Source organism: Topomyia yanbarensis, chromosome 1 (assembly GCF_030247195.1).
Source record: "Topomyia yanbarensis strain Yona2022 chromosome 1, ASM3024719v1, whole genome shotgun sequence".
Lineage (NCBI taxonomy): Eukaryota > Metazoa > Arthropoda > Insecta > Diptera > Culicidae > Topomyia > Topomyia yanbarensis.
Window position 1 is genome coordinate 179,886,972 of NC_080670.1, and position 19,343 is coordinate 179,906,314.

Here is a 19,343-nt window from a genome sequence, read left to right on the forward strand (position 1 = left end):
CATCCATCCGTCTATACGTCCGTCTATTCACTCGCTCTTCCGCCGTGCTTCGGCCTGGCTATCGCGGTTGCCACCCGCTGCGCCACACTTGTCTCAGTATGAGCAGACCATTCGCTCACTTCTCCGCGCTCAGCCCTTTCCGCTCTAACTAACCAATCACAAGTTAGTCATGCTTGTCGTCTGCTGCTCGGCACGCCAGATTCTCTGCAACCTGCAGGCAATCTGAGTGGTAGCAGTCGAGACTGCGTTCCACTTCTCCACCGCTTGACACATCCTCTGGATAAGGGTATCAGGGGTTGTGTCCCGGCCGCTGACGTCTAGCATTGATCTTCTTTCGATGTCTAAACGAGGACATACGAACAGTATGTGCTTCGCAGTTTCGTCAACACCTGGGCAGTCAGGGCAGACGGGGGCCTCCGCGTGCCCAAACCTGTGGAGGTACTGTCGGAAGCAGCCATGGCCTGACAGGAATTGTGTCAGATGGAAGTGAACTTCCCCATGGGGTCTATCCACCCAGCTCGATATTTTAGGTATCAGCCGGTAGGTCCACCTACCTTTCGAGGAGTTATCCCACTCGTGCTGCCATCTGCCAGCTCAAAACTCTCCTCATCTTCCCGGATGAACAGTCCGATTGGCATCATGCTCGCTATCACGCAGGATACATCGTGTGATACCGTGCGGTAGGCAGATATCACTCTGAGGCACATCACGCGGTAGGTGCTCTCCAGTGTCTGAAGGTAACTGGTTACCCCCAGTGCTCTTGCCCAGGACGGCCCGCCGTACCTAAGGATAGATACGGCAACGCTTGCCAGTAGCCTACGTCTACTGCCGGGCACCTTAGAACTGTTGGACATCATCCTCGATAGTGCCGCAACAGCAGTCGACGCTCTCTTGCATGTCGTCTATATGACTCCGAGAGACTTCAGACTCCGCTGTGAGGTGATCACGACTTCTCCCACATGGATAACTGCATGTTGTGCCGACTTGCGGTTGTTGAAGATAACTACCTCATAACTACCTCCGTCTTATGCTGAGCGAGCCCCAGGCTTCTCGCGCTCATCCATTCCTTCACCGTGTTGATCGCGTGTTCTGCAGTTAGTTCTACCTAAGGGATTGGCTCCCCATAGACCTCCAAGGTTACGTCGTCGGCAAAGCCGACGATCTTAACCCCAAGAGGGAACTTCAGTCGCAGAACCCCGTCATACAAGAGATTCCATAGCACCGGGCCTAGGATCGAGCCCTGCGGGACTCCGGCGGTAATCGAAACCCTTTTCTGACCGGCATCGGCCTCGTATAGCAGCACGCGGTTCTGGAAGTAGCTTTCCAGGATCCGGTACAGACCCACCGGTAGGCTAAGCCGGTGTAACGAGAGCGCGATGGCATCCCAGCTTGCGCTGTTGAATGCGTTCTTCACGTCAAGTGTCACTAACGCACAGTATCGAATGCCTCGCTTTTTGTCCTGAAAAGACGAGTCTGCTGTTTTTGCTTCCGTCGATATGACTCCACGTTCTGACGAGTGGCTTCAAGCGACATCGCTGCGCGTGCTGCATTCTTCTCGTCCAATATCTCTTGGCACTCACCATCGAACCAAACGTTCCGTCGACTCCTCTGTACGTATCCCAGGACGCTCTCCACCGTGCTGCTTATGGCTGCTTTAGTTCTGGTCCAGCAGTTCTCAAGGGGAGCATCGATGAGCTCCTCCTAGGGTGGCAACGCTGCTTCAAGATGCTGCGCGTACGTTATCGCGACGTTGGTTTCCCTCAATCGGTCCAGGTTATACCGCGGCGGGCGCCGGTATCTTACACTTACGGATAGTTATGGACGCAGTTTAACCATCACCAGATAGTGGTCCGAGTCGATGTTAGCGCCCCGATAGGTCCTTACGTCGATGTTGTCCGAGAAGTGCCGTCCATCAATCAGAACATGATCAGTTTGCGTCTCTGTTTGTTGCGGTGATCTCCAGGTGTATCGATGCAGGAGACGATGCTGGAAGAAGGTGCTCCTTATGGCCATGTTCTTGGAGGTGGCGAAATCGATTAGTCGTAGGCCGTTCTCGTTCGTCTGCTGGTGGGCGCTGAATCTTCCAATTACCGGTATGTATTCCACCTCCTGGCCAACCTGAGGGTTAAGGTCGCCGATGACGATCTTGATATCATGTCTTGGGCAGCGATCGTATTCACGCTTCAGCTGCGCATAGACTTCGTCCTTGTCGTCATCGCTACTTCCGAGGTGGGGACTATGCACGTTAATTATGCTGATGTTGAAGAAGCGGCCCTTGATCCTCAACCTGCACATTCTGTCGCTGACAGGCAATACACACCAGCTGTTCCCAGCTCGTGTGTATTGCCGCAGCTCTGGTAGATGGTGTGGTTCCCGCGAAAGACCCGCATCTCCTGCAGCGCTACAATGTCGAACTTGCGGTCTTTCACAATATCGGCAAATGTGCGAGTGCTCCCGATAAAGTTAAGCGACCTGCAGCTCCATGTCCCAAGCTTCCAGTCTCTTGTCCGTTTCCGTGGCGTACGTCTGTGCCAATTTTGTTCATCCGAAATTTCTTGTTGTTCTGTGTTATTTGCACGGCTTCTTCTTATTAGCCTCACCGAAAGGAACACGAAGACCCACCCATAACATGGTTACGGTTTTGTTTCTTACTGGCTCAGATATTTAAGGCATTTTGGTACCCTATCGCATTTCTGCGCTTTGTGTCCCTCCTCACTACAGCGTGCCAAAGAGTCCCTCTCTTAGGCGTAGAGGTCCGCTCAATCTCTGCACCACACTGCTTCATGACGGCAGAGACGACGTCATCTGCGTTCGTAACCTCATCCAGTTACTTGCACTGGAGGGTCACTTCCGTACCCAACGACCCCACCTGAGCGCCGCCGTCACCCAGGACCTCTTGGGCCAACTTCTTGTACGCCGTCCCACTAGTTTGCGCACCTCGTTTCAGTACCAAGATCATTTCGCCGATCTTGGTACGTCTAACACTGCGCACATCCTGTCCTAGAGCCGAGAGGTTTTCAGCCGCTCGCATCGATTTGAGGACGTCGGCATACTTGTCCTTTTCGGTTTTCACCAACAGAGCCTCTCCTCTGTCCTTGACCTTCTTTGCGGGTCGAGAAGGTGCGTTCGACTTCCGCTTAGCCCTACTGACCAGCTGCCAGGGTTTTTGGCACCCTTATGCCGATGGCACCGGCTGGCTGATACCCACTTGTGGCCCGGCACTTTACGCCCGGTTGGTGCCTTTCGCCTTCTTGGGCCGAGAAGTCACCTTCTCGGGTCGACACCCTTCGGGATCCTTTGCACTCCGGTCTGCACCGTTCTATCGACTTTTGGCCTTTGTGGTTGCGCGTCATTTGACTTTGCTTCGCGCACCTTCGCCTGGTTACTGCCTGGTCCGTTTCGGGTTAAGCGCAATCTTGCCCTCCTTGGCCGTCAAGGCGAAATAAATCGCCACTTAAGCCATAGTATCTCCTCCAAGGAAGGTGAAGGCCTCAGTTTGGGCGCCTTTATCGGACTTTTCTCCTCCCGCCAGCCGCCTGATATAAGCGTCCTGTTCTTGTCTTGCCAGTCGAACAGCCTGGCGGAGCACCAGCAGGTTCTGTTTCAGTTCCTTGCTGATGTTCTGCTTTCCGCTTGTAAAATTGATGATATTATCGAGTTGCTTGACTACCACCCGCATCGCGGGTAGTGGAACGCCGAGCGTGTTGATAGGCCTATCCACTACCACCACTGAAGAGACTCGGGTGCTGCTGGTTTCAGCCACCGTCGCTGCGCTGTCCTTCCCTCTGGGAGGAGACCTCGCCAAACCCCCTTTGGCAAAGGGGTTCACAACCGTAGCCATTTCCTCCTCTCCTACTTTGCTTTCATTTTTATTATTTTTAATTTCATTACTCATAATAGTTCCCACGAGTTGCGCGAGAAAAAAGGTCCACCATGCCAGAGCTCCGCATTAACGTGGTAAGGGACGCGTACTGTGGGGGAGCCCAGGTACCCCACAGGCTCCGTTAACGATCGAGCATCTCTTTCAACCCCCCCGATCACTGATCCCTCGGCACGGGTCGCTTCACGCCTTGGAATTGGGATTATCCCGTTTGGTGGGCTCATACCACCGGAACGGGAGATCCGTAGCGCTATTGTATGCCAGCCACTACACGGCCCCCTTCCCTGTCAGCATACGGCCATAATCCCAACGAGTTGGCTACCCGATCTTTCCTATGGTTACTCGTACCCCAGCTGGCACCCGCTGGGAGGTAGGGATAGGAGTTGCTGAACAAGAGGCTAAAGACCACCGTTGCGAACCACCGGGTCTATATTTCCCATTGCCCAGTCATTTTCCAACCAATGGAGCTTGTTCTCATGGAAATGACTCACACCCGACAAGAATGCGGTTGAACCAACCTAATCCTTGTTACTTGGCTTACGAATGTCAATCATCTTAAGCTGTCAGCTACATTCCAAGAACGCTGTATATACACCCTGGGCAGACGTGCCAGATCTGCAACCAGACGACACACTACGGTAAACTATACGCCAAAACTGCCAAAGAAATTGTACCCGCTACGAAACAGCCGTCGACCGCTAAACCACAGTCAAACAATAATCCTCGATAACCCTAAACCAACATCCAGTAAACCTAGCGAAGAAGTAACCAAAAAAGAAGACGAACGTACTAGAGTCACTCCGACATACAAGAGGCATAAAAAACATTCAGTGAAAACCAAAACTGCTCTAGCGACAACGACGTATATTAATACATAAAATGATTTAATCCAACATTCTTGAAGGTAGAAAAAAGGGAATGGAATAGAAAATTGTGTTCAACGAATACTAAACAATTAACATTTTAGAAAAAAACAGATCCATGAATAGCTATCCCATGAATATTTTGTAAGATTTTCTAGAAAAATCTTGAAATAATTGTAAGTGTTCCGCAGAAGATTTCTTCAACCCATTATCAAAATTTTCACCAAAGCCTTTTTAGAAGTACATAATTGTTTGACACGTCTATCAAAGCTCTTGGGATAAACAATAAATAAATCAGCAACATTTTCAAAATATTCTTCTATAGAATTGTGAACTTCGTGCATAATAATTCCAGATACTTTCAAAGTTTCTTGTTTTTACTGCTTTCGAGTCTCTAAGTCATTTGAACCAATCTTCAACCACCCTGTGTGATTGTTCAAATAAATCTCGTTTATCGTTTATTATCCTTGACAAAATACAAATTTGTTCTACACTAAAATTTAAACTGTTTCCGAAAGTGCCTACCTGTTCCACCCCGGTCAGGTCGGTGAACCTGTCCACCAAATAACTGAGCGACTGGCCGCTGCGCAGGTCCCACTTAAGTCCGCTCAGCGATGCCGCAATACTGGATGCCGCCACCGTACTGGCTGTGTATTTGGAAAAATAACATTCTGAAATGAAAAAAGAAGAAAATATAAGTAACAACAGGAAAAAATTAGTCACATGTCACAGACTAATTAGGAGACAGTTTTCGGCGAGCCGAAACTTTCAGAAAACCCCCTCCCACAGAACGGTTGAGAATGATTGGCAACGAATCGTAACGGCTGGAAACTAAACGAAGAAAAATCCCAAAAAAAAACAACAAGAGTTCGTCGCTTGGTGACTTCCTCGCGACTCCGCATACAAAGAAGCGCAGCGCACGCATCTAGAGAGGAAGGGATTCATATCCGGTCTCCGGATGCAAAATTGCGCGCGCTCTTGATTTGCTCTGTTGAAGGAATTTTTGTGGGTGAATCATAAGTGGTATCATATGAAGCGTACCATGTGCCATAAAAAAAAATCAAAAATAAAAAACAAACAAAGCCGATGGGCGAAATAATGAATGAAATCCAAATTACTGGAGCGGATGTCGAAATGACACCCTCGTAACTTGTTACTATACAGATACGCATATAGGCTGAGCAAAGAAGGAATGCACTTTTAGTGCATTATCGTCACTTTTTTTACTCGTTCGCCTTCCGCAGACGAGTCAGTCGTGGCCCTTGTCAAAGAAACTGTGGGCGACCCAGTACCACGGGAATGCCACAAAATCAAAATGCAATAAATTTGCATCAAATTCATGTGAGATCATTTTGCACTTTGGATCCATTCGTCAGTCAGTCAGTTAGCTGCGTGATTTTCTCCCCGGTCAATGTCCTGATTCTAAAACAAAAAAAAAAGAATTTGACAGTTCTGAGCCTTAAACTACGAACGATGCCATTGACCTTCGCCCGTTCGCCTATCGGAGGCAGACAATCTAAACGCTCTCTCTGTCTCTTTCTCTGCCCTGCACATTCTGCCTTTTGTCGCTGTCACATAAGTGAGATAAATTAGGAAGTCCCATCGCATCGAGTTGGTCCCCATTATTGGCCTGCCAAATTATCGCCGCGAAAAGAGTGAACAGTGTTCTGGTCGCGCACTATCTAAATCATAAACATCTGGTTCTCGGTCAGTGATGGTGGTTTTTTCTTCTCCTGTTTTGGTTCGCCAAAGTCAATATTGGCCCTCTTCCTTTCGATCACATGTCGCTCCGGTTTGGTCCTGATAACTAGCTAAACATTTGAAAAGGGCCGAACTGCAAAATGTAAACAAATCGAATTTTCATGTTTTCCTAACTGATTATGTAAGGGCCAAACCGATTTAAAGGGGCCTAACTAGCAATACACTTATTTTAAAATGATTATAAATGATTATTGTATTATTATAATTCCGTATCAACTTTTGAATAGGGCTAATAAGATTTGTAAACAAACTTTTGTTTTGCTGATTTCTCTTAATTTGTTGTAATTTCAACACAGAAAACATTTGAAATTGATTCTACCAAGGGTAAAATAGTATCAATTTTCTAAATAGGATTATAATGAATCCAAGCCTTCTTTTGCAATTTTCTCAATGCTTACGTTATGCGGATAGGCCCTTTTCAGATGTTAGCCTAGATATATTATGTAGGAAGGTTTGAGTTAATCCAATGAAAGCGAGTGGTTGTTCGTTTTGTGAATGTCTCGAGGCAGATGATTTCATCAGTAAAATGTGACATTCCAGCTGATAGGCGGAATCGCATAACGTAGTAATGTGGCGAATGTGGCCAATCAGTATAGTTGGAGTTGGGTTGGCATAACATTTACTAATAGTTAAAACTAGCCCGATAAGAAACGGCTACATTATAAACAGTATCTTTCTTCAGATGAAATCCGCCTAGAGGCCGTCTGGCATCCGGTGACTGTTCAGGAAAATATTTTTTCTCCGTATATGTGAAAGATTGTAAGCGGTTAGACAAACATTATTGCAAGAGAAAATCATTGGATTTGCATTCATTTCATAAATTGATTGGAAGATTCAGTAAAAGTTAATTAAAAAACTATGCAGAAAATTTTTCTATGGGTACTACCGATGACTGTTCTTAAGATTCATTAGAAGATTCTTCAGAAGATTCTATAGAAGATTCTTCGGACATTTTAAACAAGAATCCTAAGGAGACCTTTCAGAAGATGATTCTTAAATTTAATGAAGAGAGTTTGTCAATAAATTCTTCACGAAATTGTTCGCTTATTTCTTAAGATTAACTAGCGGATTTTTCAAAAAGTTCAGCAGAAGATTTTTTAAAAGATTCAGTAAAAGTCTCTTTAGAAAAATTGTGCTGAAGATTTTCCAATAGATTCTTTCGAAGATTCTTCTTAAGATTCATTAGAAGATTCTTCAGAAGACTCTTAGAGAGGTTCCTCCGAAAATTCAGTAAAAGTCTCTCCATAGATTTTTCAAAACAATTTTCAAAAATTTCTTGTTAAGATTCATCGGATGTGTTTTTTTACAAGAGTCTGCAGCAGAATTCTCAAAAGATTTTTCAGAGGATTCTTCTGGAGATTACCCAGAAGATTCTAAGTGAACCCCAGAATTCAAACGCCAACTGTGCATATCTATCCGAGATGCACCTAAAAAATCCAAACAACGTTCGGGACTACATGTTCACATGGTGCAATACCGGATTAAGAATCAAAATGTCACGTTGTTTCGGTTGCGTCATGGTGGATGGCAAACCTATAACGTTAAGACTGAATTCCGCCAACAACCTGGACACAGGCGAATGACTAAATGGTTGAAGTCTGTAATGAAAAAAATAACCATTAACTTCCTTTGTTGGGAAGAATATTCTAACTTTCCATTTCAAAGCCCGTCACAAGTATCGAAATTTGCCAAGAAATATCCGATCTGACTTGTTTTGAAAAATCTATGGAGAGATTTTTACTGAATTTTCAGAGGAACTTGTTAGAGAATCTTCTTAAGAATCTTCTGATGAAACTTAAGAACAAACTTCGGAAAAAAGGATTGGAAAGTCTTCAGCATAATTTTTCTGAAGACTTTTACTGAATCTTCTGAAAAATCTCCTGATGAACTTTTTGAAGAATCCGCTCCTTTAGATTTATTAGAAGAACTCTTCAGAAGATTTTTCTTCTGAAGAATTCTTCTGATAAATCCAAAGAAGAATCTTCTGAAGATCTTTTTCTGCGAAATATTCTGTATAGAATTCTGAAGAATCTGCCGAGGAATTTGCTGAAGAATGTTCTGGTGGTTCTTAAGATTGATGAAGTTTAAGAATAATCATTTTAAAAAAATATCCGAGGAATCTTCTGTAAAATCTTCTGAAAATCTTAAGAAGAATTTTAATGAAGGATATTTGGATAAATCTTCGATAAAAAAATCTAAAAAGAATCACACTGTCACTTCTCAAGAATCTCCAAAAACCGTCTGAACAATTTTCTGCAGAATCTTGTTCAGAATCTTTCGGGGAGTCTTCTGTAGAGTGTTCTGAACAATTTTCAGTACAATCTTGTAATGAACCATTTGAAGAATCTGTTGAGGAATTTTTTGCATCTTCTGAAGGAATCTTTTAAGATGGGCATCATTTTTCTGAAGAGACTTTTACTGAATCTTCTGATGAACCTTTTGAAGAATCCGTCAAGAAATGTTCTCAATAACAAGAAGATTTTTCTGAAGATTTTTTTCTGCTAAATGTTCTGTAAAATCTTCTGAAGAATCTGTCGAGGAATTTGCATTAAGAATGTTTTAATGATTCCTTTAATGATGAAGTTTAAGTCTTCTAACAAATCTTTTGGAAAATGTCCGAAGAAACTTCTGAAATATGTTCTCATCAATTTTATGAAGAATTTTATGTTGGATATTTGGATAAATCTTCTATAAGAAATTTCTAAAAAGACTCAACAATTTTCTGCAAAATCTTTCAGGCATCTTCTAAGAAATCTTTCGAGGAGTCTTCTGTAGAATCTTCTGAACAATTTTCTTTACAATCTTCTAATGAACCTTCCAAAAAATCTGTTAAGGAATTTTCTGCATTTTTTCGTATCTTCTAAAGAATCTTCTGATAATTCTTAAGATAGGCATGATATATCTGAACAAAGTTTCACTGAATCTTCTGAAAAATCTCCAGATGAACCTTTTTTAGGATCCGCTAAGAAATTTTCTGAACAATTCTTCTGGTAAATCTAAAGAAGCTTCTGCAGATTTTTTTTGCGAAATGTTCTGTAAAATGTTCTGAAGAATCTGTCGAGGTTTACCTAAATTGTTTTTACCTAAATTGTTCTCTGGTAAGGAAAAATATAGCAAAGCACAGTATCTTCCTTCAGATGAAATTAGCCTAGAGGCGGTCTGGCATCCGGTGACTGAAGCAGTTCAGGAAAATTAAAATCTCCGTATTTGTGAACTATTGTAAGCAGTTAGAGAAACAGTATTGCAAGCCAAAATCATTGGATTTGCATTCATTTCATAAATGGATTAAAAGATTCAGTAAAAGTCTCTTAAAACAAACTATGTTGAATATTTTTCAATTCTTCTTATGATTCATTAGAAGAATTAGAAAAATCTTCAGAAGATTCTATGGAGCATTCTTGAGACATTTTTCACAAAAATCCTAAGGAGACTTCAGAAGATGATTCTTTAATCGGCAGATTTGTCAAAAGAATTAATAGAAAATTTTACAGAAAACAAACATAAACACCAGGCATCTCACCCAAGCGTGCTTGGCAAAAACATTCTAATTTGCAGATACAGACGAGAAAACAATTTTTATTTTCGGGTCATTTTAATGCTATAGTATTTCTATAAGGACTCAATTTCATTTTTATGCGGTGAACGCGTTCCGTACTAAAACACTGCTAATCCGGAAAAACCTTGATATATTTAACAATCGAACACTAAGCAGGAAAAATGTGTAGAAGGAAACAAAAAGTGGTAAAATAGCGGTTTTACTAAAATGTCCACATACCCACGAATTATATACACTCGTATATTATTAAATTTGCTGATATGGAGGCAATAGGGGTAGCACTAGCTGTCGTGATTTTGTCCATTACTTTCCATTGAATGTCAATTGATGCCAAATCACATATTAGTCAAACAATCATAATGACCTTAATGTTGCTACCAGCAGCAGTCTTTCAGTCGCTTTCTATGATTTCCAATTAATGTCTGTGTTTGACAATAACGTGACGAATCAGCGAACAGACATCAGTAGGAAAACACGGAGAACGACTAAAATGTTGTAACTAGTTGGCTCTATGAGTCAATAAGTTTGGATTATTGTTTCGATTTGATGTCTTCAGTACATGACTGTCTTTCGTTTCATTTTTGTTCGTTATAGAATAAAATAAGAGAAATGATCAAAAATCACAGAGAAAAAGAGTCAATCAATTGAAATCGACTCATGAGCACTTGTATCCTTTCTATAAACTAAACTCGAGTGCTTTCGGAATTGTGCCTGGATCCTTTCATTTTCGAAAGAACCTTTCGTCTTCGTTCTCCGTAGGATTTTGATGCCTTAGATGCTTCAGCTTTAATTAAAACTGTTTCTCAAATTGTGCTAAAATGAACAGGTAATCAAACAGACACTACAGCTTTGTTTAAGTAGTCGAACATCTTTCAATCCTTGTGGTAATTGTGGGAAAAAATTAGAGCAAATTACCTTTACTCAAAAAAAAACAAACCAATTACTGAACAGATTAGCGTCAATATATTTGTTTAACGAAGTGACGATTTGACTTTGAAAATGTAACTGAAGTCGGTCTTCCGCAAAGGGGAAGTAAATGCGATGTATGCCCTTCCATGAAAGTTTTGAGCTTATAGTTATAGTTTCTAGTTATTTTGGTGGTGTCGTCAATGATACCGTTAACAAATTTTACGTAAATTAAAAGATATTAGTGATAAGTGTTAAGTGATTTTGTTTCGATTTGTGGCCAGTTTCTGGACAATTTTCTTTAATATTTTTAATTCTTGGCAGTTTTTTTAGTTGGATAAATCATTGATCCTATTGATCCCTAGGAACCCTTCCTGGCTGAGACTCTGATCTGCTAGGCCAAGGCCAGTCTTGAAAATAGTTTTGTTTAATAAGAATATATCAAAAAAATGTTGATGCCATGAAACTGGTAGAAGTTCAAGAAAATACAAGTTGAGCCGTTTCTGCGCATCTACAAATCGCTTGCCAAATCAGTTGATTTAGTGCAAATTTCGTCATTTTCTTCGTTCGAACATGGACATTTATCTACTCATTTTGATTTAGCGTTTAAAACCTTGCATTTTCTAACACCGTCAAGGTTTTTCATATTCGCTTAGCACAAAAACACTTTGAACTCTAGAATATTCATTACTGTAACTTCTTAACAAATAATAAAAATAGAATTCAACATCAATCATTTTTCTAAGTGACAAAGAACATGTTTTAGAATTTTAGTTTCTATTGTCTTAGATTTGGAATTGTTTTCATTAAGAACTTCAAAACATCATTCAGTTTTAGTAAACTATCTCAAGTCATCAGAATGAAAAGATTCATGCAATAATTTTTTTAAAACCCCTCCCGCAACAAAATCCTGGCTACGGACCACGTACTTATACTTAGCTTAATCAGCATGAGTTCATGTGATTACATTTTTAAATGTTGGTGGAATAGGTTTGGAAGTGGAGGGAGTGGGGGCTTAGTAGAGTGGAAGGGAAGGATGCGTCAGAAATCCTTCATCTTATTTCGGTACACGGGGTGAATGAAGGATATGCGAATGTGAGGGTGATCCAAGGGAAGGGGAGTGATAAAAGAGAGAGGTGTAAGCACAAGGGGATGGAGGGACGCAATACTCAACTGCATATTTGCCTTCCATTTGAGACTTGGTTTAAGAAAATCGGTTCAACCATCACCGAAGAACCGATGTGACTTTAATTGTGGAATATGACCGGAATCCGGGACATCCGGAATCGTCGATAGTGGACAATGTCTTCAAAGAATGTTAGATAAGCAATCAGTAATCTAGACGTACGAATCGAAGCAATTTGGTGATCATTTGAATAATTTTTCTGAGGTATTGCGATTGTACCGATTTATATGGAATCCTCCAGTGTAACCTTACTAACCAACCTGTAACTCCCGAACCAAGAATCAGAACCGAATGAAATTCAACTGCAGTCAATGGTATTACTGTATCTTTCATTTGAAAGCAAGTTTGTATAAAATCGGTAGAAAATTCGCTGGGGAATGAATAGGTGTGACATTAACTTAGAAACTTGGCGAGTTCCTCGGAGGAAACATGAACCGTCATAGATGAGCAATGTGGTCAAAGCTTCTTTGATTGATCATAAGTGATCCAGAACTGCAAACTAGAGTAATGTTGCACCCATTTCAATATGTTTTACATCATTTGAACATCATGGTTGTACCGGTTTATATGGAAATTTGCTCTATGACCGCACACTTCAACCCGTAACTCCGGAACCGGAAGTCGGATCAACTAAAAATTCAAAAGCTTATAGGAGGTATAACGCTTACAAATGAAACTAAGTTTGCGAAAATCGGTTCAGCCATCTCTGAGAAAATTGTGTGAGTTTAAATGATACACACACATACACAAACACAGACATTTTCCGATCTCGACAAACTGAATGTAATGGTATAAGACACTCGGCCCACCGAACCTGGGTTAACTGTCGTTTTTTACAGTGATTGCATAGCCTTTCTTTATATGAGAAAGGCAAAAACTATGCTGATGATTTTCCAATGGATACTACCGAAGACTCTTCTTAAGGTTCATTAGAAGATTCTTCAGAAGACTCTTTAAGACTTTCCTCCGAAAATTCAGTAAAAGTCTCTCCGTAGAATTTTCAAAACAATTGTCTAGATTCATCAGATGTGTTTATTAAAGGAGCCTGCAGAAGATTTCTCAAAAGATTGTCCAGAAGATTCTAAGTGAACCCCAGAATTCAAACACTAACTGTACATCAATCAATCCGAGATGTTCCTAGAAAATCTAAGGTGTCAATCTGTTTTATCCAAAAAAACGTTCAGGATTACATGGTCACAAGGTGCAATACCGGAATGAGAAGCAAAATGTCGTTGAGGAAAACAATGCCTGAAAATTTTTCACGCCGTTGGACTGCGAAACTAACGTGAAGACTGACTTCCGTCAACAGCCCGGACACAGGCGAATGGCTAAATGGTTAAAGCCTGCAATAAATAAAAATTAACCACTCACTTCCTTCGTCGGGAAGTACAACTTTTCCATTTTAAAGCCTGTCCATAAGAAACAAGTATCAAAATTTGCCAATCCGATCTGACAGGTGATTTGCTAGTCCCCCGATGAATCTTCTGAAGATTGGTTTGAAAAATCTACGGAGAGATTTTTACTGAATTTCCGGAGGAACCTGTTAAAGAGTCTTCTTAAAAATCTTCTGATGAATCTTAAGAATAATCTTCGAAAAAGTATTGGAAAGTCTTCAGCATATTTTTTTCTGAAGAGACTTTTACTGAATCTTCTGAAAATCTCTTGATGATCTTTTTGAAGAATCCGCTCCTTTAGATTTATCAGAAGAATTCTTCAGAAGATTTTTCTTCTGAAGAATTCTTCTGATAAATTCAAAGGAGAATCTTCTGAAGATCTTTTTCTGCGAAATATTCTGTATAGAATTCTGAAGAATCTGTCGAGGAATTTGCTGAGGAATGCTCTGGTGGTTCTAAAGATTGATGAAGTTTAAGAGTAAACATTTTAAAAAAAATAACCGAAGAATCTTCCGTAAAATCTTCTGAAAATCTTAACAAGAATTTTAATGAAGGATATTTGGATAAATCTTCGATAAAAAAAAATCTAAAAAGAATCACAATGTCACTTCTCAAGAATATCCAAAAATCTTCTGAACAATTTTGTGCAGAATCTTGTTCAGAATCTTTCGAGGAGTCTTCTGTAGAATCTTCTGAACAATTTTCAGTACAATCTTGTAATGAACCTTTTGAAGAATCCGTTGAGGAATTTTTTGCATTTTTCGTAGCTTCTGAGGGAATCTTTTAAGATGGGCATCATTTTTCTGAACAGACTTTTACTGAATCTTCTGATGAACCTTTTGAAGAATCCGCCAAGAAATATTCTCAAGAATTCTTCTGATAAATCTAAAGCAGAATCTTCTGAAGATTTTTTTCGCGAAATATTCTGTAAAATCTTCTACCGAGGAATTTGCTGAAGAATGTTTTGATGATTCCTAAGAATGATGTACCTAGTTTAACCCGGACACAGGCGAATGACTAAATGGTTGAAGCCTGTAATGAATAAAAAATAACGATTCACTTCTTTCGTTGACTTCCCAATTTTCCACTTCAAAGCCGATCACAAGTATCGAAATTTGCCAAGAAATATCCGATCTGACCGGCGATTTGCTAATCCGCCGATGGATCTTCTGGAAATTGTTTTGAAAAATCTATGGAGAGATTTTTACTGAATTTTCAGAGGAACTTGTTAGAGAGTCTTCTTATGAATCTTCTGATGAATCTTAAGAATAATCTTCGGAAAAAAGTATTGGGAAGTCTTCAGCATAATTTTTCTGAAGAGACTTTTACTGAATCTTCTAAAAAATCTGCTGATGACCCTTTTGAAGAATTCACTGAATCTAGCGAAGAATTCTTCAGATAAACCTAAAGAAGAATCCTCTGAAGAATCATTTGAGGAATTCTTAAGAATGATGAAATTTAAGAATAATCTTTTAAAAAATCTTGTGAGAAATGTCCGAAGAATCTTCCGTAGAACCTTCTGAAGAATGTTCTAATGAATATAACGAAGGATTTAAGTGAAGGATATTTAGATAAATCTTCGATAAAATATTGCTAAAGAAGCTCACACTGTATCTTCTCAAGAAACTTTAAAAATTTCCAGAACAATTTTCTGCAAAATCTTCTGAAAAATATTCTGAAGAATCTTTAGAGAAATCTTCTGTAGAATCTTCCGAACAATTTTCTGTATAATCTTCTAATTAAACATACGAAGAATCTGTTGAGAAATTTTCTGCATTTTTCGTATCTTCTGAAGAATCTTTTGATGATTCTTAAGATAGGTAAGATTTTTTTAAAGAGACTTTCACTGAATCTTCTGACAAATCTCCTGATGAACCTTTCAAAGAATCCGGTAAGAAAAATTCTAAACAATTCTTCTGAAAAATCTAAAGAAGAATCCTTCGCGAAATGTTCTGTAAAATCTTCTGAAGAATATGTCGAGGAATTTGCTGAAGAAGTTTCTGATGATTCCTAAGAATGACAAAGTTTGAGAATTTTTTTTTTAATTTTGTGGAAAATGTCCGAGGAATTTTCCGTAGAATCTTCGGAAGAATGTTCTAATCAATCTTGAGAAGAATTTTACTGTAGGATATTTGGATGAATCTCTCATAAAAAAATGCTAAAGAGACTCCCACCGTATCTTCTCAAGAATCTCTTAAAATCTTCTGAACAATTTTCTGTAGAATCTTTTGAGAGATCTTCTGCAAAATCTCTCGAAGAGCCTTCAATAGAATCTTCTGAACAATTTTCTTTACAATTTTCTAAGGAACCTTCCGAAGAGGAATTTTCTGCATTTTTTCGTATCTTCTGAAGAATCTTCTGATGATTCTTAAGATGGACATGATATTTCTGAACAGGCTTCTGATGAACATTTCGAAGAACGCGGTAAAAAAATCTTCTGAACAATTCTTGTGATTAATCTAAAAAAAATCTTCGCAAGATTTTTTTCAGCAAAATGTTCTGTATTTGCTAAAGAGCGTACTGATGATTCCTAAGAATGATGAAGTTTAAGAATTTTCTTCTAGAAAATCTTGTGGAAAATATCCGAAGAATCTTCCACAGAATCTTCTGAAGAATGTTAAGAAGAATTTTACTGAAGGATATTTGGATAAATCTTCAATAAAAAATTTCTAAAGAGACTCATACTGTATCTCCAATCTTTCGAGGAGACTTCTGTAGAATCTTCTGAAACAAATTTCTGTTCAATCATCTATCTAATGAACCTTCCGAAGAATTTGTTGAGGAATTTTCTGCATTTGTCGTATCTTTCGAAGAATCTACTGATGATTCTTAAAATGGGCATGATATTTTTGAAAAGACTTTTACTGAATCTTTTGAAAAATCTCCTGATGAACCTATTGAAGAATCCGGTAAGAAATCTTCTGAATAATTCTTCTGTTAAATTTAAAGAATATTCTGAAGATTGTTTTCTGTGAAATGTTCTGCAAAATTTTCTGAAGAATCTGTCTAGGAATTTACTGAAGAATGTTCTGATGATTCCTAACAATAATGAAATTTAAGAATAATCTTCTAAAAAATCATGTGGGAAATATCAGAAAAATCTTCCATAGAATCTTTTGAGGAATATATTGATGGATTTTAAGAATTTTCTTGAAGGATATTAGGATAAATCTCCGATAAATTTTTTTTAAGGAGAATCTCCAAAAATCTTCTGAAACATTTTCTACAGAATCTTCTGAGGAATCATTCGGGGAGCCTTCTGCAGAATCTTCTGAACATTTTTTGTACAATCTTCTAATGAAACTTCTGAAGAATTTGTTGAGGAATTTTCCACATTTTTTCGTATCTTCTGACGGAATTCTGTAGAATCTTTTGAAGATTTTTTTTTCTTAATCTCCTAATGAACCTTCTGTTGAGGAATTTTCTGCATTTTTTTTATTCTCTGAAGAATCTTTTGAAGAATCTTCTGGTGGCTCTTAAAATAGGCATCTGAAGAGATTTTCTGAAAATGATCTGAAAAATTGCTTCGCTCTGAAGAGTGAAACAAATTCGAACGAAATAAATACGCCAAATGCTTGGTAATGGATTGTATTATATGGAGTAATGTGACTAATCCACCGACATCGCATGCCCCTTTCCCAAGAAACAGAGGAAATTTTATTTTTCAAGTTTGAAATTTCAAAACTCAATTTGATGTCTTAATATTGAATCAAGCCGTTAGTCCGTTCAAGCACCCCGCAGGATAAGGCTCGTTTCCAATACAACTCGTTCGATGCGCCTGCAAAACAACTGCACCGACGCATGACAATGTTGTTTCCTGTTTTACCACCCCATCTGATAAGGCACCTGATTTGCTGGTGGCCAAAAAGTGAGAACCTGCTTCCCTGCATCGACCACAAAATTGGCAATCGCAATCTTCCTGAACCTACGGTTACGGTCCGTCACCGCAACCGCAACCTCCGGTGAGGAATGTATTAAGCGATTCGCATTTTTTTCTCGCGCTAATGAAGTTCCTCGAAGGACTCGGTTTGTCCTTTACGGGGAGAGCACAGAGCAGCATTATGCGAATTCCACGCGAAACAGCAAACAAAAGACCGTCAACCAGTGTACTACCATCATCAGGTTGAGATTATTATCGCCAAATGAAAATTTATATTACCAACTTCTAAATTGGGACCGAGAAAGAGTCAAGAGCCGCGCGCGTTTAACATTGTATTAATTACGCGAATCAGGTCCCGAGTTGGTATCGGTATCGGGAAAGGCATTGCAGGAAGTGACGGAATTCGTTGGCTGGTACACAAGGATAACACAGTCTGTCTGTCCGGTCGATATCGCCATCGACATCGGTGTAATTAATTAATGTTGACACAATTTCTCGTACCGGCGATCGGGTGCGTGATGGGCCTTTAAAAGGGAGTTTCTCGTTTGTACTCAGAACACTTTGGGAATGGAACCAATTATGATTTACTGATCCTTCAGATTCCAGGCCAGATAGACAGAGACTGGAGCTTTAAAAGGATAATAAGTCGTGTATTTGCTTTTCGACATTTGCATTTTGACGTCTCATCAGTGTCTGGCAGACCGACTTGACCCCCAGATAGGAGATAAACTCAAAAAGAAGTGCTACTTGGATTTGCAAGCGAATAACTGATGATGAACGCAAGAACAGATGTTCTGAATGGTGTGGAGATCATAGCGATATAGAATCTTGGTTCGGTGAGCTTCACGGACACGTTCACTACGTTACCGGCGCACTTGTAGAGGAGGACACCTAGGGGCCCTAGCGAGGCAGTCTAGGGGAGGAAATATTTTTCTTCTTCCGGAACATAAGAAATTTTTATGTGTCATACGAATTAAGCTCGTAAATTTGCACTTCAGCATAATTTTCTGAAAAACGGTTGGCGAAGCACTCTTCACTATTTCTGCAAAAAAAAAACGCTTTGGGCGTTCCTTAGTTTCTCCCCACGCAGTTTATACGCAAGACACGATGTAAGTTCATGAGAGCTCTCTCTCCTCACAGTAAATACACTTTTAGCGGCGGACATAGCTTAGTTGGTAAATCGATTGCCTTATAAGCAACTCACCTGGGTTCGTTTCCCAACCCCGCACATAGGGTTAGAGACTTTTCTGAAAGAGACAGGTATAACGCGCGATGCAAACAAGCCGACAGGTAACGTAATATATTATGCGTAACAAACGTTCAACTTTTTGGCGTCCTTTATTTCGGTACTTGCCAGCCAGCACCGTCACACCTGAAATGAAGGGGTTTTCAAAACAACCACCTCGTGCTTCAGCAGTCTCGGAAATGACGCCATCAACCTCAACATCACGAGCTGGGACGTAGACCCCACAATTCTCCGTTAAGCGTCCATCGCAAAGAATCGCGTGTGACTGCTTCAAGCTACCAAAGCTAAGCGCAAGCGGCTAGGCCGTTCCTTGCAGATATTTGTCCCGCCCCAAAAATATGCCATGCCACCAGGTCTCGCAAAATTCGAAATAAATCAAGCGTTTTAATATTTTTTTTTGGACCGAAAGAGCTTCGAACGTTCGGTACAAGTTTTAATATCAGATAAGGTTTCTTCATTCATGATATCTCGATGCATTTCATCACAACTTTAGCACACTTTGTCGACATAATAAATTAGATAGCAGGGAATCCAAATAACAGCAAAATAATACTTGTCTTTTTTGACACGAAAAAAGCAATTGCACACACTGAGATCACAAACAGGTCAGTCTGAACAAGCGGCAAGAAACAAAAATTGAGAAAATAGCAACAAGAAATTGTCAGCCTAAT

The 19,343-nt window shown here is 40.1% G+C and overlaps 1 protein-coding gene across 2 annotated transcripts in view; it reads right to left on the reverse strand.

Annotated features, from left to right (window-relative positions):
- The window catches only part of LOC131683317 (G1/S-specific cyclin-D2), a 236,240-nt gene that overhangs the window by 5,635 nt on the left and 211,262 nt on the right, over positions 1-19,343 (reverse strand). For both annotated transcript variants that reach the window (XM_058965181.1, XM_058965192.1), the window contains one exon: positions 5,269-5,414. In XM_058965181.1, the coding sequence (XP_058821164.1) occupies positions 5,269-5,414 (146 nt within the window). The remainder of the gene's footprint in view (positions 1-5,268; positions 5,415-19,343) is intronic.